A 24,190-nucleotide genomic window follows, 5' to 3' on the forward strand; every position below is an offset into this window, starting at 1 on the left:
AATATCCCCCATATATGGCATCATAAAAGGATGCTTAGGGATAATCAATCATTTGCAAAGGAGAAAAGGAAAAGGTGGAAGGCAGGATTTAAAATACAGTGACTCAGTAATTTAGGAGAAAGAAGGTTTTCCAGACACACAGGACTGAGTGGGCAGAGAAGAATGTACTCAGCAGTTAAGGTCAAAGTGTATCTCAGAATACACTTGAGGCAGTGGAAAGGAAATTTAGTATAATGCTTGAGTATTGAAAAAAAAAAAAAAAAAAGTGATTCCTATTCTTGTCTTCTGTCAGAAGTATCAACTGACTACATTTTTGCTAGAACTAGTAATATGGGACATCTAGATTTTGAAAGTCAGTAAAAATGGCAATGCAGTAGTTAGAATAAGAAAAAACAATATCATGAATACAGACTTTAGGAAGAAAAGTGAGGCTATTCCGGCACGGATTAGAGATCATGTTCAGTAAACCTACAGTCATGGAGAAGTTAGAAGAAGTAAGAGAACTGGAGGTCAGAGATGGCTTAGTACTTTCTAATCTTGCAGGAAAACTGAGGATTTGAATCAATTAAGATAAAAGCAAAAGTGAAGAGGAGGGTCAGGAATACGTTGTAATTGTAAACTAGTATTGTAAAAAAAGGTAATCAAGGTGTTCAGACAACACAAATTGAAAATTCGGAGACAGTAAGCACAAGGAAGAGCTAGGAGTCAATCAGAATAATAATCAAAACGGAACTGAAAGGGAAGCTAATGCAGCTCTGGGTATATGGTTCCTGTTTGCCCAACCCGTTCTAAAAGGCTTCTGAGAAAAGACATTCCATCACCTCCCCAGGCAATTGCCTTCAGCGATTCACCCTTAAGGCAAGAAGATTTTCTGATATCTGGACTAAATCTCTCCTGCTACAATTTAAGTCCATTATACTACCTGCTGCCTATAGTGCACAGAAAGAAAAGATTATTGCCCTCCTGATTGCTACTATCCTTTTGCATATTTGAAGGTTATTATTTGATACTTTTCAATAGTCTAATTTTGCTGAGTTTCGTTGAAGTTGAATTTTTCTCAGTCTCTGATTGCTCACTTTGTTCTCATCAAGATTCTCTTCATCCTGTCCTCCTTGAGCTGCTCTGCCACAGACTGGACATGATACTTTGCTATGGCCTTTCCAGCTGACTCACACTTGCATTTGGGCCAGACCGCTTCTCTCAGGATACTGTTTATCAATCAGTCTCACACTCACACAGCAGATTTGGTTTTACTAGTCTGTTCGCTTGAGAATATCGCGTGTCAACTCATCTGTCAAAAGTCAACAACCTGAAAGTCAACAACCACGATGCTCACCACATCTACCCTATTCACTGGTCCTGTTAGCCTGACAGAAAAAAAGAGCTCAGACTGGTTTGACACAGTCTCTCCACAGTGATCATACACTAGGGCCTAGTAGTCTCTTCGATTCCTTTTGGATGTTAACAAATTGTTTGAATTAAGGCGAGGAGACACTAAGTTTACAGCCAGCTGTGAGAGGACAAGATGGTGAGAATCCTGAAGCTCATTTACACAAACTCTCTTAATACAGCCCTGATAGAGCAAGTAGGCCTTCGTGTAGAAGTAAACAGTAATCAGGTCACATTTGCTGAAGCCCTTCTCCGAACAGTATGTAATATCACATTGATCTAAAGAAGAACCAGTATTTTAGTTTCGTTTGGTTAATTCAAACATGAAATTAACAGAAACAAATAAAAAACTTTACAAAGAAAGAAAAGCATTCATTAGCAAGCTAGTAATCAAACTAAGGGGTGAAAGTTCTAGAAACACCTCCTGGCCTTCAAATATACGTCCAAAGACTCCTCAGGGATTAGTTATAAATAGAACCTGTGCAACCCTGGTTTCTGAAGAAAGTTGGAAAGAACTGAGAGGTTGGGGTGTATCCAAACTATGTTTCTTCCCTTCTGAGTCAGGCTGGGGCTTTTGCTGTCCCCGCTGCCATTCAGAACAACCTGTAATTGTTCTGAATTTGCATGGCTCTATTAGATTACAGGCTGCACTCTAAGTCTTTCTTAGCACAGACCATGATATATAGATAGAAAAAGAAAGATTAGCTGGCAAAACTATCCTTCTCTTCCCCAGGACAAAGTCCAGTTGTCCCACAAGATACTTTGTATCCCTGTAATAATAAAGAACGATCAAGCCCATTAGTATTCTATACAAAAATATTGTTAAAAGGATTTTTAAGTATTCAGAGTTCAGCAGGCCCAACAGACTTTCTTCAGCATTAAAAATTATAGCACATTACTTCTTAGGAAAACAAGAAGTGCAGGTACAATGGTCTTTGATAGCTCCTGATGCCAAATAATTATTGCTTTTACAGTCACTGAAAACAGGATGGCGCTTCTAGGAACCACTTCATCATTACCTTCCATAAAGTGTTACCCTCTTACAATACGGGTGAATTTAGGCCCTGAGACTAGGAACTGAGGATATCATGGAGCAATTTGAGGACTCATAACAAAAAGCTAGAAAGAACCTTTCTTTATATATATATATGTGTGTATATATATATAAAATATATATATATTAGACATGATATCATGAAAATAAAGCAAGTTTTATGCTAATAAACTGGTTTTATCGGTACAAAATATTAAGTATAATTACACTGCAGTTTCAAAACTTTTTCATTAAATTATTCATATTAAACAAGAAAACCAACCTAGCTTAACTAGATTTATTTGTAAAGTACGTTAAAAAGTTCTAACAGTTTATTGGAAAGAGAAACCAGCCACGGAGCTTATTAGCATGAACTACAACTACTTAAATCCCACAAACCTCTGCTACAGTACTTTATTGTGTTTTAGTTAGTCACTCTGATTTTAATGGACATTTTTGGCATGGGGATAATAATTACTAGTGTTACGGAACCACTTCCAATTTTGCTCCAATAAATTTGCTTCCAATTTTACATTAAAGTCAAAATTCTGGAGACCATCTTACTTTGTCAGATGCACAGGACAATCTAATATCTGTGGGAATTCTACAGGAAAATGCAGTAACTCAATGGAAAAAGAATGATTGAAATGTTTACTGCATTTGTTTCTTTAGAAAGCATTATTAGAGAACACTGATTTGCAGAAAGTATATCCAGGTTTTCCTGTACAGATATCAAAAGTATGATCAGCATAAGATCAAATCTGTGCTTGGTTCTTTTGCAGGCCATAATGCATCTGTCTTTATTCCAGCAGATGTAGCAAAGTACACGCTGCTGAGATTAGCATGACCATACATTAGAGTTTATAGTACTGTTCGCAATATTTCACAGGAACTCTCTGTCTCTCTTCCAAAAAAATTAATAGACAAGTACCCAGAAATTACAGCAAACAGGATGAAACAAACATTTTATTTCTTTTCAGTCAACATACAGATTAACCTAAATGATTGTAGGCAGCATAGCAGAAGTGAATCTTGAAAAGGGATTTAAATTTAGGTAAAAAAAACCTGCCTAATAGACTCAGATATGAGGATAACCTAAATGATTTAGCTTTTGGCATATGCTAAGCAGCAAAGAGCAGTCAGTTCTGGAAATGGCTGAAAGGTCTAGGAAAAAAAAATCAAAGGAATAAAAAATCTTTTAATGCTTAGGGCACTGGAGAGGCAAGAAAAGTTGTGTCTATTTATCACTGGTGCCATTTTCATTTTTATGATTTCAGTACTGACGAAATTATGACACTATTACAAAATACCCACAGCATTATCAAACCCTCTGAACAAACAGTTTCTGGTGTTTTCTTTCCCTGCTCATTAACAGGCTGCAGCCCCAGCTTTGTGAAGCTAGTTACGGTATGTTAGAGTTTCTCTTCATTCAGAAGAAGACAGATGAATTATATGGTTTATACTGGGAAGAGCAAAGACTATTGTGAGTGCCTGAAAATGCATTCAGACAGTAGAAAGCAAGAGGAAGGTTTATGTCTTTTGAAGGTCTCAGTATCAGGATACTGTCATCTTGTTTGCCAAAATAATAAGAAATATGGACTAGCTGATAAAGGCTCAAAAATAGGAAGACAGATGAAAATAAAAGTGACTCATCATTCCTCTGTAACTTTTTCAAGTTTTTTTTTTTTTTTTAAAACTTCTTGCCAATTGCAGTTAACTAAATACAGACCCAAATATTACTAATTATATTGTAACTATCTAAACTAGTCAATCATTTTAAACATAGTATCCAGTTTCTTTCTTGTTTAGACATGCATTCCAAGCACTGGACAAAAAAATGCCTAAAACCTTATAATAAATCAGTTGTTTGAGATTAAAAAAAAAAAAAAGAAAAAAAAGAACCAGGGAAAGACATACTAGAATTATCATATATTTATATGTATATATTTATATGAATGTTGACATGTATCAGACCATCAAAATTATTATAGACATACAGACAGTAGTCTGTACAAAATCACCATCCTGTAAGCCAGATGACATTAATGAACAGAATTCTTACTAGGTAGTTGAAGGGAGACTTGCAGTAATGGTATGTGAAGTAGTGACGACAGTATGTTGTGCTCAAAGGACCCACGGATCAATACAATGTGTTGGAGTTATTATAACATCAATAAAAGTATATCAGCAATGCCGTTGACTTTATATCTGGTCCAAAGCATCAGTGAATAACACATAATATGAATGAGCTGAGGTGAGGCATGAGGTGAGGGGATGCAATGAATCACCATTAAAATTGGAACTCATAATATGTCTGTGCACAGCCTCTACAAAACAAATGGAACATTTTGAAGTAAGTTACTGCAAGCTATTCTTTTTTTACTGACAAAAATCTAAATGAATACAACAGACAACAGCTATCACAGGATTATGAAAATAATTCTGTGACTCTAATCAACAAAATAAAGTTATAGCTACCTAGTAGCTATAGCTACGTACTATCTAGTTTCCTGCTATCCTTGTGTTTAAGCATTGCATCCTGGAAAAATATATGTAAGATCCACATGCTAGTCAGGCCAAAAGAGATCTGAGAATAAAAAACATAATGAAAGCTATGACTTTTATTGGCCTTCCTCAAAATTCAAAATAGACTTGAAATATTTTAATATAGCTCTTTCTTATAGGATAGGCATCAAAGGCCAATCCATTCATACCCTGAATAACATTAATCTGATCTTCAGCATGATGCTTTGATATAAATCAGTGTATACTGTAATGCTGAGGAAACCCTGAATGGTCTCTGTTCTGTATATCTGTATATTAATTCAGAAAAAACATCACAGATAAGGACAATAAACAATTACTAGAAAATACTTTGGAAAAAAAGCTCAAAAACTCTGTAAAATAACATTAAAATATTTCTACATCTACCTCTTTTTGTTGCTAAATAAATATACCAGGGAAGAAAATGTAGTAATTAACTTGTGATGTTTACTTCTAAGGTTTAATTAAATAATCAGTATGTATAAAATTAGTTTGGACTCTTCGGCTCCCCCTCATTGCCTCCCCCTGGGAAGACAACAAAGAAAATGTTCTCAGATAGAAGTATAGAAACAATGAAATCACATTCAGTAAAGTTAACTTTTGAGGACAGTTTACTCTGTCCTCCATCTAGGGAGCTGGAGAGGTCCTCTGATCCAAGGTAAAAGGAGACAGAAAGATGATGAACGTGGTGGTGGGGGGAGGCATTGTTTGAGTATTTGGCCAGCAAATAACTTCTTCAAAGAGATATGACATTTTTATGCACTATCTAATCCAAGTATTTAAATTCTATCAGCAAGAACAATTGTGATTGCTTCCCATACAGTAACAGGACAGAGAGCCTCAATTTGATATGTACTCAAGAGTTGATTCTTTTTCTTCCTGCTATGAATCTGTTTTTCACATTGTTCACTCCTCCATGAACCTCAGAGATTTGATAGAGTGTATTTAATCTTCCATTGAAAGAGGCTATTTGGGAACAGTAAGAGAAGCTTTGAATTTAAGAGGAATTGGCAGCAATGAAAAGAAAAGTACAATCTGGAAAGATTTCAGAGCTATCGCACCTCATTCCCAGGTCCCACCATAAATAAGATAAAGTAATAACTGTAAACACAATATTGTAAATAAAAGTAAAGGAAGAGAGGATTATGTTCTACCAAAAGCCCAAGATAGATTAAATATCCATTATTATCCACAAATTGAACTTCTCCCTCCGTTTGCAGGTGAAACTTCCAAAATGCATTTCATGCCTTATTACACCATTCCAATAGTACATTGCCTTGCATATTCTTATTTCTTTTCCATTGTACTGCAATTGCAATAAGAGAATGTTGCCATTATCCACAAATGAAAGGCATCCTCTGGGTTGTTTAAACCTGTACACATACGGCAGAACATTGAAATTCAACTCACCACTGGTTTATTTATTTCGTTGGTTGCTGTGATCTCTGTTAATTAAGATAGATGCTAACTAGGGGGCACTATGCACTCGAAGGACTGAGCAAGAGGTTTGCTTCCTGCGCAATGCATGTATCTTAAATTCCTTCGACTCTTATCCATCAAGAGAGCACTGCCAGGTGAGCTGGCTGTCACTCCAGCCGAGGCTAATAGATTCTCCAGTGGCTTTTGTTACAGCTTGTGTCATACTATTAAAACCGTGCACCTTGAAAATGGCATAACATATGTAGCTGAGACTTGTCAGTTCCAGGTAATCAGCCCGAGCTCGGCTTCAGAAGCAGATGCAGCTGCGACGAGCAACACAAATATGCAAAGCACCACGGTCCCTCGTCAGCACCACTGTTCCTACCTCTAATGGCCCTCGGAGAAAGTCTGTTTGCTCAGCTCCTACTTCCAGTGCTACATCGACAGAAGCAAAGGGGCGGCTGGCCATCTGCTGTCGCTCCCGCATAAGTTGCTGATGGGGAAAAAATGAGGTTTTTTTAAACAAAAACATTAAAAAATGCACAAATATTAGGCTACCCTACCACAGCTCCCATTAAAACATAAGAATGCAAATCACATGCAAATATAACAGATTTATAATACTAAAATTATAAATTATCACATCCACATTTACTTGACAACTCAACCTGGAGGGCTTGCGTTGTTTACAAATGGTCTTTCGGTTAGAACTCAGACAAAATCTCCAAATGAAGGCTCCCCTAACTAACTGTGCACTCAAATAACTGAGGTATTCCTGTGAGTTTGAAACAGGTATGGGTGGGAAAAGGGTGGTAAAAATAGTTTTAAGTCTAATTCCATTGATAAAACATGCATTAAAACCAAGAACAAGTCCACTTGGTCTTCAAATTTCCAGACTTTTGTATTAAGCCAGATGGAGCTAGTAGTGTCAGGACTCATAATTTTATGCAGAAGCTTTTCTGCAGTTACTTAAATATGAAGAATAATGTGTCAGTATTTGGAGCCTGCATCAGTGTATTTAAATGTGCTCAGTTGTGCTCACAGGGCTTGTATAATCCCTTCCAATCACATCAATGTGCACAGAAGTCCCAAGCAAAACCACAAAGCTAACTCATATTTCTTCCTCAATCTGTAATTATAATGCTTATTAAACCATGATGAATAAAAATGATGACCAGTACTAGATATTACAGATTTTACTTCACTGGTTCAGTGCAACTAATAAAAGTATTATTAAATATTTAAAGTGAATGAGTTGTGCAATTAAAGTCGTGCGCTCCTTCAACTGAACAGGATGTCACAGCACCTTGAAAAGCCAAAACACTTGCAAAAATATTTTATTAGAAAAGATCGATCTAAGTTACATTTTCTTGGGTTTTTATTCCCTATTATTTCTTTGGAATGTTTGAAATTGTAGATATTGGTCTTTGAATTTCAATGATGCTGGCATGGTGATGTACAGAAACCCTTTTAAATCACAGAAGTTATACAAGCAAATATTTGCTTGCAGCTTATTATTAAGTCTGTTAGAACACAGCCAGCTTACTTTGTAAAATTCTTGTGATTGCTTTTTTCTATTTGCATTTTAAGATTGCCTTTGGAAATCCAAACTAGCAGTAGTAACACTAAAATCAAACGAATGTTGTAGTCACCGAACTTCTTTCCCTCCTATGTGCCCTTTTAATAAACACTCAATGTATTTGTTAGTAAGCACCTGCACAAATGGGATCCCACTATATCATATCAAGTGAATAATTGATAGGTGCATGGGTGAGACTGCTTACTCTACATTCAGAATAAATAAAAGCTCAATTTCAAAAATTTGAATATTTAGATGTTTTAAAAAGAAGTTTTTAAGCCTTCATTTGTAAAAGAAACCAGGTGGTTTACGTATACTCATTTACCGTGCATCAAAGTAATATATTCATAGATTTTACAGCCAGAAATAACTGTAACGATCCACCAGTTTTACCAAAAACTTAACAGAGATTGCAAAAATTGAAAGCATAAAACTACTGAGTCACTGGATGCTAAAATTAATATATCTAGCTCCTTTACATCCCAAAATAACAAAAACAAAAGAAACACTGTTATCAGAGTAGTCATGCCATATGGAACTCATTACAATATTGTAAGTCTACAGAGCTATTGGTAAAAAGTAAGCTATGCTTATAAACTAAGTAAGCTATGCTTACTTTTTATGGGAAACCATTTTTTATGGGAAAACATTTTTTAAGGCAGAATTGCTGTGGGAAACAGTTAAATGAGCAGAATAACCTATGCTCCAAATGTGCAAATGATTATTTAAAAAATTTACTTGATACAGATTATACAGGAATGTGTATTTTATATTGTCTGTGCTTTCTTAAGACTAGCTGTTTTCTCCACCTTTGCTCCTTGCCCTCCTGGCCATGTATTCAGCAAAACTTTTTCATTCACAAGGTAGTCTCTGTAATTTGGATACTCTATCATTTGAGAAAAGTACTAGAAAGATTCTTAATTAGCTCTTTAAACAAGAATGAAATTTTAAAATGTTCAGCTGCACATGAAGTGCTGCTGAATTTGGCAGTTAAGCACTTGCACATCAAAGAAAAGTGCTCTACTCAAAATATTGCTGCTTTCTGTTTAGCATTTTAAAGCTCCCTGTAAGGCGAAGAACAGGAGAAATAAGGGGGAAAAAAGAGAAAGATATTACAATACTTAAAATCAGTTTTGTGCATGGAAAAAGTCGCTAACTCCCATTATTTGCAACTGTTCATGTATCAAAACTGGGACAAAAGCAAAATTGGAATTACAGAATATCTCTGCGAGTTAGATTATCACATCTCAGGTGGCACTGAGTTCTGACAGTGTGCTCCAACCACATGCTGTTTCCACATAGCCCACACAGGTAAGGGGAAATTCTTGTAATTCAGCCAACAGAATAAAAATTAGGAAAATTCTCTTTATGATTTTCTGTGATAAACTATATTCGTTGCAAAGTTCTTAAAGAGAAATATTTCATTTGTGTCTTTTATTTTGGTCAACAATATTTAGAATTAGACTCAAAATATTTCAATGTTGAGCTCATAATCAGGTATAATAAAACACATCAGGCAAAAAACAAAACAAAACACAAATGCTTTTACACTAGCAAACTCAACATCTTTATAGGTGCAGATTGACATTTTTCAAACCTTTCATATTTTATGAAGTGTTAAAAGTTTGTGTTTTTCTCTCCTTCTTATTTATCATGACACTTTTTATTTTAAAAGTTGATCTCTCCTGAGGAATGTGACACTGTTCTTCTGACTAGCACTGTTTTATCTACAATTTTTTCTTTATCTTTTCACATAACCCTCTTAGGAAAGCCTTGATTTAAAAAACCGTAATGCAGCACATGAGATTGCAGGAGCTATGACAGGTGCACTTTGTCTTTGTTGGACAGTAACAGATATTCTTCACAGACTGATAGATTAGGATAGCTGAAAAAGATGAGTTCATTTTAGTGCCAGAATAGGATGAATAGGGAAATCAATTCAAAACTCTTTTTACTGCGGGTCTGCGCCTACAGTTGAGCCCATTCATGGTAAGGTGTTTGATAAGGATGTGCCACAAAGCGTACCCATAAAAGTGTGTATGAAAAGTGCATGGGACAGATTGACATCTAGGAGAGGGACAAGCAAGGGCAGGACTTGTAAGGTGTTAAGAAGACTTTTGGCAGCCAGACCTAGGAAGTTTTCCTCTGGCTGTTTGGAGGCAGGCAGTCTAAGTGTCCGCTTCAGATGTAAGGAAGGACATGGCAACTGGAAGGAGAGACTTCTGCATAGGCTCCTTCTTTCATGTTATAGATTTTGTTTGTTTTTTATTCCCCTCAAGCAAAATTACTGATAACATTAGATAAGGACTTAAGGATTTGTCTAGATGAGTTTTTTTAATTTTCAAGAATGGTGATTCCACAACCTTTCTTGGCAATGTGTTCCAGTTTTGCACTACGCTCCTGGTGACACAGTTTTCCAGACATCTAATCTCAACCTCCTCTTCTGTTTATTCACCACCCATTTCTGACTTGTCTGCTATTGCAACTTGGTCTCCTCATCACCTAATTCTGTGCTGTGAACTACTGTTACAAATGACTAAAAGGCTATGACTAAAGCATTAGCAATGCCAAAATCTGAGTTTTGCAATGAGGAAAACTCCAAATCATCAAGGAGAGGTGCATTGACTAACTTCTGATTATATGGTGTTTGATGAAGTTTGACATTAAAAATTAATATAAATAAGTTTACACGGACAGCCCTCCAAAACCAAACAGTCAGTGTGAGCAGCACTACTCACTACTCCTTCACCACACATACTCAAGGTTTCCAATTGCCATAGCAAATCAACAGCAGAAACTTAAATAGGCTTAAACGACCACAAACACCTGACTTGGCGATCAAAGAATTTTAGTTAGAAATACAGCTTAATTCTCTTTAAAAATCCTAAATTCTCATTCTCAAACTGAAATCCACTTAGTGATAATTCAACACAGCTCTGATCATTTGCTTAAATTTCTACAAGACAAGCCTTCTCTGTAACATTTCTCATCGTAACGATGGGTGTTAGAGATCTCTTTAAATTAAATTAGCTATTTATAGAGACAGACAGGAGGATTTCTTATTTACTTGTGAATAGCTTAATGGACTTGCCTAAATTCCATATCAGCTGATTTCACTGGAAAAGTGTAAAGCCTGCTATTCATTTTTTCACAGGAAATATATTGACTCCAGCTTAGGATACCAAACAGCAGGAATAACCATGCCTAGGACAGCGGTCTGGTGGTCCAGATCTGTTTGTCCTTTCTCACCAACTTCCTCAATATCCCTGGTCACTCTCCTTTGACTCATTTCCCACTCTGTTAAATGACAAGTGCACCCACACCAAGGGGCCCTCAAACAGACACTCAGCTATCACAGCAGTGAAGATGATATGACAGGCTATTTGCACTATGTAACAGGCTACATGGAAAGTTCCTAAGATATCAGAGCCTATTCCACACTATTTTCTTTTAAAATTGCCTAAAGAAAAGTATTATCTCAAGGGTGTGTAAAGGTTTGCCATGGGAGAGAGAAAAAAAAAAAAAAGAGGAATTGTACTTCTGGTCCTAGCTTTACACCAAATAAAATGAAGGCTTATTTAAACTAGACATAGGCCAGCAAACAACAGCTAAGACATACTTAAAATACAGTGTACACATCCCAAAAAATAACAGTACCAAAAGGTCAAGTTTTTATGTATCCCTTTTGGAAACCAAATACCAGTCGTTTGTAATTTCCCTTGAACAAATCAAAAATGAGAAAAAAGGATGAGCCCTGAAAAGGTCATTTTGTGGCTAGATCCAAGGAACAGATATTTAATGTATCACACATTAGTAAGCAAAGAGCAAAATGTGAACCTACTGTGATTGCAGGTTTAGGACCATTTTGGTTCTGGAATAGTATTCCAATTTTTAAAAAGTGAGAGCATAAAAAGCAACTGGTTATAATGTAAATGACGCCATCATTAATGCTTATTTGCCAATAATTTATGATTGGATGCTCATGTTAAAATAAGGTTCTGATCACATCTTCAGATATCTTCCCCTAAAAATCAATTTGCCATAGAAAGAATTTTGGGGTGCTAAGAATAATAACAAGCTCAAAATTCAACTCTCTACCATAATGCATTGCTTTCAAATTTAAGAAGTGCTAAATGATACCTAATCCTTGTCTCCTCTATTTCCTCTATTTCACCTAGTGCACTATGAATTCATGCTGAGCATTTATGTAGTTCTGGAACAATCATTTTAAAGGTTCCTCAAGAGGTTCTTAAGTCTTTCTGTAGCCCTTGCTAACCTCAGAACTGCACTTTCCTTCCTAATCAATTAAAAAAAAAAAAAAAAAAAAAAAAAAACCCTTGCAGCAATATGTGATTATTTTGGTGGTAGTTAGCAGAGCCATTTTCAATTCACAGAAAGTTTCTAAAAGTACTCCTTTTGCAAACAAATTCTCTGTGCTCACAAAAACAGAACAAGATCCACTAATTATATATGTTAAAATGTTTCCACATAAGATATTCTGCTGTATTTCCCAAGGATAGATATTTATAAAAGAATATATTAAACTATGTGTTAAAATTAGTTATTTCAGAATATATAAAAAAAAAGAATCACAGATTACACAGATTAGTCTCTGGAACTCCTCTCCTACATTCAGAATGGTGTGACATAAATAAATGCTTTGGGAAACATCTAAAGAATCACAGTTAGCATAGTACTTTAAACATAAGTGCCATGTTAAAATGGAATAAAACACAATATGTAACTACCTTACATTAATAAAATCACAGTGTATCCTATCCATATTATTAAGCTCCTCTTTTTGAAATGAGGCACCAAGAATATTCTCCATTATTATCACAACAGTTACAAGCTGCTTTAGTTATTTACTTTAGACAAGTCTTTTCCATCAACAGACCCCAAGCTGATTATCCCCACCTCTGAAATAAAGCTTTAGGTTGTTTCTATGGCAATTCAAAATAGGTTTAAAGGTCATCAATACTGTCTAATAAAAGAAAATGGGAATCAATAGCAGCGAGGGTGAACATCTCGTTCACCCTTGTGCAGGCATCCTACAGCAAGGCAGGCTGCAGTGTGATCCAATGACCCAATGAGCACAAGTTGTACAGGTTTCCTGGAAAAAGGAAGCCCAGTGATGGAAGTTTCTCAGGTGTTCCAGAAACCTGGAGTGCCTGACTGTCCCCCTGTCAGAAAGGGCTTTTCTAAAATCTATATTAAATCTCTCTGCTGACATTTAAGCCAATTACTTCTTGTCTGATCTACAGCAGAGAGCACTTCCCTTTCCACAACTAAGAAAAAGTACTCTCTTCTTTACAGGAGCTCTTTATGAATTTGAAGTTTTCCTTCAACCTTCTGAAGTTCAAAAAGAACTAGATATTTCAGTACTATCTCACCACTCCTGCTCCAATTTTCAATGTTTCCCTCTGCATTCTCCAACTGCCTGAACATTGGATGGGGATACAGCAGAAGAGCAGGGTCACTTCACAGACTTGAGGTCTTTTGTCGATAATATCATGCATCTTTGGCACAACACAAGAATATAATGACTCACATTGATGACTTCCCATCCCTTATAACTCCATCTCATTTTCTGAAATATGCTTAACAAGCCTATTTCCCCCAACCCATTTTTGCAGGTATTTAGTCCTTCTTTAGTGTTGATTCTTGTGTTTGCCAATTACAGAATTGCAGAATTGCAGCATTCCAGCCAATTATTTCAGATTCTTTTGTCTTCTTTGGTCTACCCTCTTCAACAACGGTCTTAAATTGTCCTAATATGGTGATAATTGTTGACTGTTGTTGACAAGAACAGTCTTAACATGATCTTAAATCACTTAACATCAGAATCAGATCTCAGCAGAACCCTACTAGATATACTTTTCCCTTTTCACAGGGATTCACTAATAATTAATCACTTGAAGTTTTAAATATAATCACAATGCCAGTATTTTTGGCCTGACCATGTTTACTTAGGCTACTTAGGTTGTTATGTGAAACACCGTCAAAAGCCATATTAAAGTATAGCCATATGCCATTTACCTCTTTCTGCTTATCTAAAAGGTCGTCATTCTGTCATATCAAGACGTCAGATTGGTTTGACATGATTTGCACTTGAAACAAACAATATTGAATGTTACTCATACTTTTGCTTTCTTCTAAATTCTTATAGGTTACTTCAGTGATCATTTGCTGCAGAATTTTCCAAAGATTTAATAGCAATTTACCATAATGATTTATCTCTTCTTTTTGCCCCCTCTTTTTAAAGATAGGAATTACAATTGCTCTTTTTCAGTCTTCTTGAACATCACTTGTCTGAGTTAAAGTCTCAGAGATAACCCTTAAAGACTCTGAGACTGCTCTGAAACTTCAGCCAATTTTCTAAATGACTTAAAAAAATTCATCAGGTTATCCAAACTGAAACATTTAAACAGCATTTCTAAGCCATTTTTCCATATTACTGCTTGAGACTGTATCCTATTTATTTATTTATTTATTTTTACTGTGGGTACTAATCAGTTTTTAAAGAGGCCTTAATTAAAACCTTCTTTAAAAAAAAAAAAAAGTGACTCTTCCTAGGACAGACAATGCCTGAAATAAACACTCAAGTGCAGGAGAAGCAAATTTCATTCGCAAATAAAATTTATTCACTTGCAAAACAATAAAAATTCTAAGCACTGAATCTGTTTTCTATGTGAATAGATGTGAAAATGTATGGTCCAAATTATAATGGCTTCCTTTAAGCTAGACCAATTTAGAAAAGCCAAAGTTTCTGTACCATACCTGGATCCATATAGTGATTTCAGATACTCAAAATCTTGACAGCAATTTTTCAAATAAACATAAAACATGGACTCATAGTTACTTTTCCTGCATCATTTTATGTCCACATTTTTAATGAAATTGTAAAATACAAGCTAGAAAATTACGAAAGAAGAGAAATACTGAATACTGATCAGGAAAACTCTGAGGAAGGTTCCTATAAAGGTGAAGTCTGCCTTTATCAGTACCTGCAGAGGAGACCAAAGAGGCATTTACCAGTAGCGCAGCCTGTCGCAGCAGGGACAAGGGAACTGCCCTTATTTAACTGGGGACTTGGCATAAGGAGCTGTGTAGTTTTGCCTATAGAAGCTGAGCATGCGTGCCATGCAAGCATGTGCTCCTGCCTTGGGCAAGTAAAGCTCTTCTTGCCCATCCTTTACAAAAGCTGGGCCTGTGTAACTGCCCAGTGCAGCAGGGAACCTGCCTCCTTTTTCACTAAAAGACTCATCTTGCCACTGACAGCCTTTCTGCTTCCACCGCTCCACCAGGGTGAAGCTCCAATAACAGCACTTGTCACATACCCAACCCAATTACAACTCATTTGTAATGCTACAGTTTTCAGTTATAGCCAGTATGGCCAAAAAGGTCTGTTCATTCAGATCGTACAAAAATCCTTGCAAGAAATCCTGTCTGTCTTGGATTTCCAGAGTGATTGGGGATAGTTAGTCCAGGTGAAACTTGGATATTGATCTGAAATTTATGTACTTCTCCAGAAAAGGATTCCAGACTTTACAGATTTGTCCACAACAGCTAGTACTTTCAGGTCAGCAAGAATCTGGCACAAACTGCTACTAGGAATAGCATGGGAATAGCCACAGCCAACTCATTTTGTGCAGGCGAGTGAAGGGCTTTCAAACAGATGCAGGTCTGCTAGCTGATCAGAGTACAAATGTGAATTAAAGCAGCTCTCATTTGTTCATTTTGCTTTTAAGTTTGCCTCGACAAATTTGGCAGATGTGAGATTACACCTACTAATAGTGGTTATTCAAGAATACTTGAGCAATACACAGATTCCCAAGCTTTCTACTCCTGTTATAAAACTAAGAAAGCAAGGCAAGTAAACAGACCTTCCCTCTGGAAGAAAACAAGAAACCAATGCAGTCTACTCTGACTTCAAGCATCTTGGAAAATGACAGGGAACAGCTGAAATAAGGAAGTTTGCAATACTCTAATAGGAATTATTTAAGGGTCAAACTTACCTAGTGACCTACTGCTACCACAGTGACTAGAACTGGTCTCATATTCTAAAATATTTAATCTGGATTAGAAGTTCCAAAATAAAGAACTTCCAAGCATTAAATATGGCAATCCTACAGACTAAATTTCAGGTCTAGAATAAAAAGCACAGTGCTCAGTGCTTCATCTGTAGTACCAAAAGTCAGATTTTAATTCTCTTTATCTTGGTCCTAATGCAATAACGTAAGAAGTAAACTGAACTTTACAGTAGTGTTTCTACAAGGCATTGCATCATCCAGTGTATATACACAGTCTGCAGATTAGCCAAAAAAAAAAAAAAAAGACCTATGAAAGAGTTAATCTCTCACCAATGCCATGCTAAGATGCTCAATATAAAAGTGACAGAGAGTGTAAATCACAGTACTCTGGCATTTTGAGCTCCAGTCAGACTGTTTCAAGAGAGAGAAGTGGGACGATTTAGAGTTCATCAATTATATCACATCAAATTAGCCTCCATCACTAGCTTGGCTCGACAGCTTTCATCTATTCTAATTTACAACAGAAAGGACAGCCAAGTACAGGACTGTGGCAATGACACAGTCCAAGGGAAGCTCAGTGGCTTTCCTGAGCAAGAATGATGGGGTTTTCCAGGCAGCAGCTTCAGCTGGGTCAAAATCTCCAGCCACATTTAGTTTCATTCATTTGGTTTGATCAGATAGCCCTTATTCTCGTTTAAGGAACCAATGTGCTAAAAATCTTTTTAGCAGTCCTGCAGTAACTGTCTTTCTGCAAATACTATTCTATATACAACTGCATTTCTCAATGTTTTACCTTTGCAGTTAAAATCCTCAAAATAGACAAAAGCATGCTAGCAGAATGTCATCATAACTGTATGCAGTTAGGACATGAGTTAGCTATTTTTAAAAGAAAAATCACTATCTCAGAATATTCCTATATTCTTATATTATTTTTATATTCTTATATTATTCTTAGATTCTTATAATTATATTCTTATTATATTCTTATATATACACAAAATAGATGTTATATATGCAATATATAATATATATTCTTATAATATTCTTATATATTCTTATCTTCTTATATTATTCTTAGAATTTGCCTGCTAACTGACTTTGAATTTAAATTTGCCATGGATTTTTGAAGACACCAGTAGTGCAATAATTTAAATCACAGCGAAACACAGAAAAGCATTGAAGACCCTCACACAGATGTCACTTTATAAAGTATTTTAAAGCAAAGAACTCATCCTTTGATTGCAGACATGATAATGAGCAGTAGGCATCATTTAAATCATAATTCAGAGGCTTATTTGGATCCAAATGGAGAACTGGCCTTGTGCTGGCCCTGTGCACAGTGGTAAAGTCACACCTGACTAAAAGTCAGGTTTCTACCACAATAAATAACACCACAAATAACAAAAAGAGAGTTTTCTGCATAGCATCCAATTTTCTTTCTTTCTCAAAACATACTTACTCATACAGACAAGAACAAGCAGGCATTTAAAGACACACAGATTGTGCTGATTATGTCAGCAGAATAACCAGGCTTCAAAAAGTTGTGTATTCTTCCATCACAGTATCTATGCATAGCTACATTATCTCTCTTACTTCCTTTCTTCCAATGTGGTTTGTTTCCAAAGGATCTACGGCAAGCTTTTAAGCAAGAGAAAGACATACTTCCCTTTCCCCTTCCTTTACTCTTACTCCAGTTTGACTTTGCTAGTAAAATTTTAAATAGTGAACTACTAACAGGGTTTTTGTGGCAATCTTTAAGTTGTTTAAGCAAATGTATCAGATCAAAACACGTAGAGACAAGTAAAATTCCTGACTGCTACTTTTAGACAATGTCACTTGTCTTCAGAAGTGATAAAATATCAGGAGAAAATGTAGATAACGATATTATTGTCTTTCACTTTGAATGCTGATTGGTTCCCTCCCTGCATCCTATGCAGTCTCATATAGTCTGCATAAAGCAAAAAATGAATCAAAATGTATTCATGACTTCCCTTTGGCAAAACAGAGAGCATAGGACATTTTTATATTCTTCCACAATGTGTACCTTTCTGTGTGGGAATCTTTTACCTGCATTAGACAAAGGCATACATTTTTCCAGAATGTAGACTTGTTTTCAGTTATCTGTTCCAGCTGGAGACGTTGCTTTAAAATGTCAGAGAACCTGTGTGTGTTAATGGATTTTATGTGGGCATCTGCTAAATGTTTTCAAGTTTACACCACCATAATGTATGAAACAGCTGGAATTTCACTAATTGAAATTTATTTACCAAGAAAAAAAAAACCACCACCTTTAATAGGGAGACAAAAGAAAACAAAGATATGATCTATGAGCCAAAGGTGCCACACACTTCAGCAATTTGTCTCAGGGGGCCTATATTTTAGTGCATGCAAGGGACTCATCCTCAGGGGCTTCTAAAAAAGAGCATGACAACTATGACTTGGCTAATTAATTTCCCCTACTCATTTAGAGAGGAGGAGAGCATGCTAGCAGCTAATGCTCAAACCCAAGAATGTAAGTGGATGCTTTATACAGGGCTCAGAGAGTCTCGTGGTTGTGATGGATGCTTAATTGTTCACATGAAAAAAAAGTTATTTGTTAATTACATGAAATACTGTCATTTAAGCAAGCATGTTTTGCAAATACACAATTCACAAGACATTAAGGATGATATTAATCTCTGCAGAGATACATCCTTTGCCCCTTCTTTGCCTGTGGTTAAGGACCCCTCGCACACTTTGATCTGGTGCTGTTTCAAGTTGGAGCACTGTGCAGGAGGTAACCCCTCCTTCCCTGCTCCACGTACACCTAAGTGGAGTGCAAAAGCCATTAAATACCACAGGAACAACTCCTAGATAACGTCTCCATTGCGGATTCCTTGCCCTGATGGGAATCAACTGCTCCTGCTCCAATTAGATGCAACGATTTCCTCAGAGCTCAAGACAAACTACTCAGATTTGGCACTGGGCACTGGATACGCTGCAAAAAGTCCCAATGGCCTCAGCTAACCACTCCAGAACACTACAAAGATATTTTTCCTCACCTTATAATATTGATACAAGTCCTATGGGGCTTGCTTTGCTTGCTTCGTACAATTATCCCTTAGGCCACAACTGCAAGCATGGAACACTAATGGGGCAAGCCCAGGATAGTATCAGAAACCAGTAATAAGCACTGATATAATAAAATAAAAGCTTAGCATTGCTGGGATATGGATCTTAAAGACTAACATCAGTCGTGATTTTTCGTATGTGCCATCTCAATCCTTGTAGGAGGAAAAGGTAACAAAAAAATTCCAGCAGTACAGTCAGAATCCATTCCAGGAAAAGGGACTAAACAGCCACAATCTGTGCATTATTAAGATCAGCATTAGGAAATTAAGAATATTCTAACTATATAGACATGAGCCTTTATAGCCATTTTTGAGTGTCAGACACAACACCTGGGAAAGTAGCTCCCAACAGGTACTTTGTTTGTATTTGGCAATTTGGCCATTACTTTTTCAGACGTTGTTTGAAATGTATAGACTATTACCCCTGCAGTTCATTTCATCAATATGCTACAAATGCATAGCATAAAAAGGAAAAGTTTTAATATTTTTGTTTTCTGACTGGATACGTGTGATTGAAAATCACAGAGTCACATTAACAATTGCCAACATCCGAGATTCACCTTTTATGAGTAGTGTAAGATGGTTGTTTAACATTTATTGCTTTCGCAAATGCTATGGCATAGAAGGTGTGCAGACATACATTTAGAAAATTTAGTTTCATACTGGAATACCCTTCTACATACAAGGTATTAATTGTAAGACTACAACCTTACTAGAAAAATAAATAGATTTGAAAAAAGTATTTGAAAAGAATTTGCCCTGCTTTATGTTTTATCAGCATTTTGAATCTTTCATTTCAATTCTTGTGAGACTCCTACAATTTGAATAGTAAAGATCTGCTTGCAGTAATATTTCACTGGCCTTTAAACTAATACGTGTTCATCCTTGTCCTACAGGCAAAAGTCATTTTTAAATTCTCAGTCTTTGGTTGAGGGAAATTTTGACCTAATTCACTGCAGGTTTTAAAGAACAAGATGTCAGGGTTTTTTAAAACTGACATTTCAAATGCAAGTACAATAAAAGGTGTTGCTTTTGATAAGAATAAATAAATAATAAACATTGTGAAATTATTTTCTTTTAAAAGTAGAAGCAATCACATCCCTTAAATGCAACCCTCCATTTACTGTACCAACACTTTGGATATGAACGGATTATGTCAATTAAAACAATCAGAGTATATTTCTATTTTATTCTGTGCAATGTAGGCTGGTATCAGATTCCACTTTTTTCTCTTCTGACAAAAAGATATTTTTAAAAATATGCATTATATATTTTATGTATTTATTTTATATACTTTATATAAAAATATTACATTTATATTTGTTATATTTATTATATATTTTATATATTTATTATATATATATTTAAAATGCGTTATCATGTATTATCAATGAAGAAAATACATTAGCTCTCATAGATCTGTTGAGCACCAAATACTTCTCTAAATCAGCCTACATATGCTAAAGCAGGAATTTAAAAATATTTCTTTATTTTTAAAACCTGTGGTATTGATTGCAAAAGTGCAGGTCATATGTAAATGAGTCCAGAGGAAAAAATCATTGGAATTTATAGATGCACGAGCACAGCTTCAACTAAACACTTCAGTATTTTAACCTTCTTGGCTTCGTTTATATTCAGTGAACCACTTCTTACTGCAGCTCGGGGTGGCTCCATTTGCAACCCCGTGATCTACACAGTAGAGATCAGCTCCTTCCATAACCAGGTCCTGCCCAGTTTTCAGAGAACAAAATCTGAAGCCTACACAGGGAAGTACACTGATCCCAAGAGTGGGGTCTCTTGGAATAAGCAGGCCCAAGATATGCTGAACCAGAATTATGTACACAAAAAATACATTTAATGAAGCAAAGCACGGTCAACGAAAATGCTCAGCACAAGCAGTGGAAATGGGATATTTATCTTTCTGAGATATTTACTTTTTATGTCATTAAGAATGCGTGATGTTATTCCTGTCAATGAAGAGTACACATTATTTAGCTCTCGGGTAATGATACATTCTTTTTTGATTTCCTGATAAATTTCCTGCTTTGTTTCTGCAAATATTCCTACTCTCATTCACACACAGAGTACACTGAGTCCTGAAGAATTTGTTTACAGTTTGATTCCCCTTGTCTTGAGTATTAACATATCTTAATATTTAACTAGAGAATATTCCTTCACGCAAATCACTGTAACTAATCTATAGAAGTAAATAAAACACAGTTAAATCTCCCGGGATAAAAATGTTGCCTTTTATGCTTTCACCCCCTACCTACGTTGTGCATCTAAATAATTTTTATTTGGATTAATTATAAAATTAAAAGCTTCATATGCATTTTAATCTATAATATACTTTAAGTGTTCATACTGTGGAAGCACTTCTACACAGTGACTGTAGGCCCTAGCATATGCAATAATTATATACCTACATATATATTATTATTTATTGCTACCACATGTTGGAAGGAATGGTCGCATATCAGCATTGTTTTTTTTTCCCACAGCGGAAGAAGGGTTGTTTCATACATTGGGTCATGGTCTAATATATTTAACATGATTTTTTTTTTCCAGTAAGTCAAAGACTTACATAATGTACATAACTTACATGCAGATATACACAACTGGCTTGTAACGTGAAGCTTTCCAGAGAGCTGGTGTATGATAGTGCCTGTGGCTCATAGCTAGAAATGCTGCTTTCTCAGGAGGGAATCTGTCCCTATTTGCTGCACATAACAGCACCACGGCACCTGAACCGCAGGAAGAGGCTGCATCTGGCCCTCACCCAGGTTTGGAGCTGGACATGGATAATGGAGAAAGGCACTGCAGGTTACCTGGAATTACAGCTCTCACAAGGTACTGCAGCATTTCATAGATCAATATCTACCTGATCTGAAACTAAATAATTCCATTTTTCATTCACTCGTTAGACATTTTTGCCAAATATCTTCCCTCTCACAGAAAGTCGACATTTAGACAAAGTAAAACTTCTGGAAAAGAAAAAAATGATCAGCTCTAGTAACAACTAATAATAAAAAATTAGTATTGGGAGTACTTCCATCATTTCTCTCTATACACATTTCAGAGTTATTTGGATGTGTTTTTGAGCTGAATGTACATCACAGCAGAGCACAAACTGCTATGCACAATGTAAACAAAGTTGCACTATTTGTAGTAAATCAAAATTAGGACGAGAAGCAACATTCAGTCTACTTAATACACTACAGAATTTGCTAATCTCGTATTTCCAGACAACGCAGGCCCTCTTTCATGCAAACGACAGATTTGCAGCTGTGACTCAGCTGTGCAAAGCAGCTCTCGTACTTTCCTCTCTTTGGGCAATTCTTTCCCAGCAGCAAATTCACTTAATGTCACCTCCACTGCCACCAGCAAACTCACCAGTGGTGCAGAAGAATCAGGCTGTGATGTGATGAGATCTAGCACTCCCTGAGCACGTCATTTATTTTTGTGATGAAGCAACAAAATAGCGACTGGACCCACAGTTTACCATTTGGGAAAAGGACATCTAAGGCCACTTCATTTGGACACAAATTATATTTACTTTTCAGAAGAGTAAATCCCTATGCAAAGTTTTATTGTGTGCCAGACATTCTGTTGTGTGTCAGCTGCATTTTTGGAAAGCAGAGTTACTTGTTTAAAGGAATGGCCTCCAGAATGCTGCATTTCTGACACCGACATATAGCTTCCAGTAAAAGAGCCACAAGTGTTTTCGGCACTATTAGCAAAACGACTTACATACCCAGTCACCACGAACATCTCATGCATTACTTACAGTCATACCATTATTTCTGCTAAAAATGTGAGAGATCTTCGTACAAAAATTTGCAGACATAAACCATACATTGGACGTGTGACAGTCTCCTTAGACATCTCCATACTTTCCATTGATGTGGTTTGGGGGAGTTGTCTGTCTTTTAGCTTTATATTGTGGATAATCATGTGCTGTTAGCATAAAAATGCTAATGTGTAATATACAGCTTGGCTAGTATATCCTTTAATGAAAAATTACTTGGAACATTACTTGTGACATCAGGAAGAGCTGAAACTATGCCCTTAGGCAAAACATTGTGAGTTATAATTACTCAGTTATGACGCTTAAGATCACCTACTGTTGTGAGAGCTCTGCAAAAATGAGGCATAATGAAGCGGGTTAGGCCCGGTCTGACATGTCGCCCTTATTTCTGATCATACTGACTTTTGATATGAAATTCAATTCTGCTTATTGTTTTTGTAGTTTACTGTTATTTTCATTCAGACTGAACCTGTTATGGGAGATATACTGTGCTACATAAAAATTACAATACATCCAGAAGAAACAAACATGTGTTTGAAATACTTAAGACCTAGGTAGCTAGAAATAGAGAATTGAGACATCCATTACTATTCTGAATAAGACCTAACACATACTAATCTGTATAACAGTGTCCATTTCTTTACTGAGTGTCCATTTCTTTACTAAGAATATTACTGTCAATTAGATTACTAGGGAATACATCCAAGAAATAGGCTATAATCACAAGAATATTTTGCAACAATTATACTGCAAACAATATTTTGCAGAATAAAAGCCAGAATAGAAAATGTTTACAAGACTCTTCTCAGCTGTCCATAGCATCCTATGACCAAACCCACTCGGGACCTGACTTTTGGACGATGCTGATAATATATTCGGAGAAGAGGAGAGGAAAAAAAAAAAAAAGGAGATTTAGTCAGCAACATAAGAACAGCTTGACTAGCAAGAAGAGGATAATAAAGTTTACTGTCGTTTTTCTCCAACTACTGTGATAAAAAGAATAAACTCATAATAATCTTTCTCCTTATGGATAATGCTCAAACAGGACATAAATATATTGCAAATGCACAGCTGACTTCTGGAGTGAAAAGCTTTCCCTAGGACCCATTCACAAGGCCTACCATGGTGGTAAATATTGCCTCAGTGTATACACAAATATAAAACAGACACATACACATGCACATACAGCAATAACTCTCCAAATCTAATTTGGCTGCTTAGCTATGGGGCAAAAAGTACGTGGGTTTTAATAGAAGGCTGAGAGAAATTAAGACT

At 36.1% G+C, this 24,190-nt stretch overlaps 1 protein-coding gene across 1 annotated transcript in view; it reads right to left on the reverse strand.

Annotated features, from left to right (window-relative positions):
* ATRNL1 (attractin like 1) overlaps nt 1-24,190 on the reverse strand; it is a 432,492-nt gene that overhangs the window by 107,392 nt on the left and 300,910 nt on the right. The window contains exon 27 of the mRNA XM_088528590.1: nt 6,771-6,878. Coding sequence (XP_088384716.1) covers nt 6,771-6,878 — 108 coding nt within the window. The remainder of the gene's footprint in view (nt 1-6,770; nt 6,879-24,190) is intronic.

Source organism: Tinamus guttatus, unplaced genomic scaffold (genome assembly GCF_059628265.1).
Source record: "Tinamus guttatus ecotype Peru unplaced genomic scaffold, ASM5962826v1 Tinamus_guttatus_pri_ptg000314l, whole genome shotgun sequence".
Taxonomy (NCBI): domain Eukaryota; kingdom Metazoa; phylum Chordata; class Aves; order Tinamiformes; family Tinamidae; genus Tinamus; species Tinamus guttatus.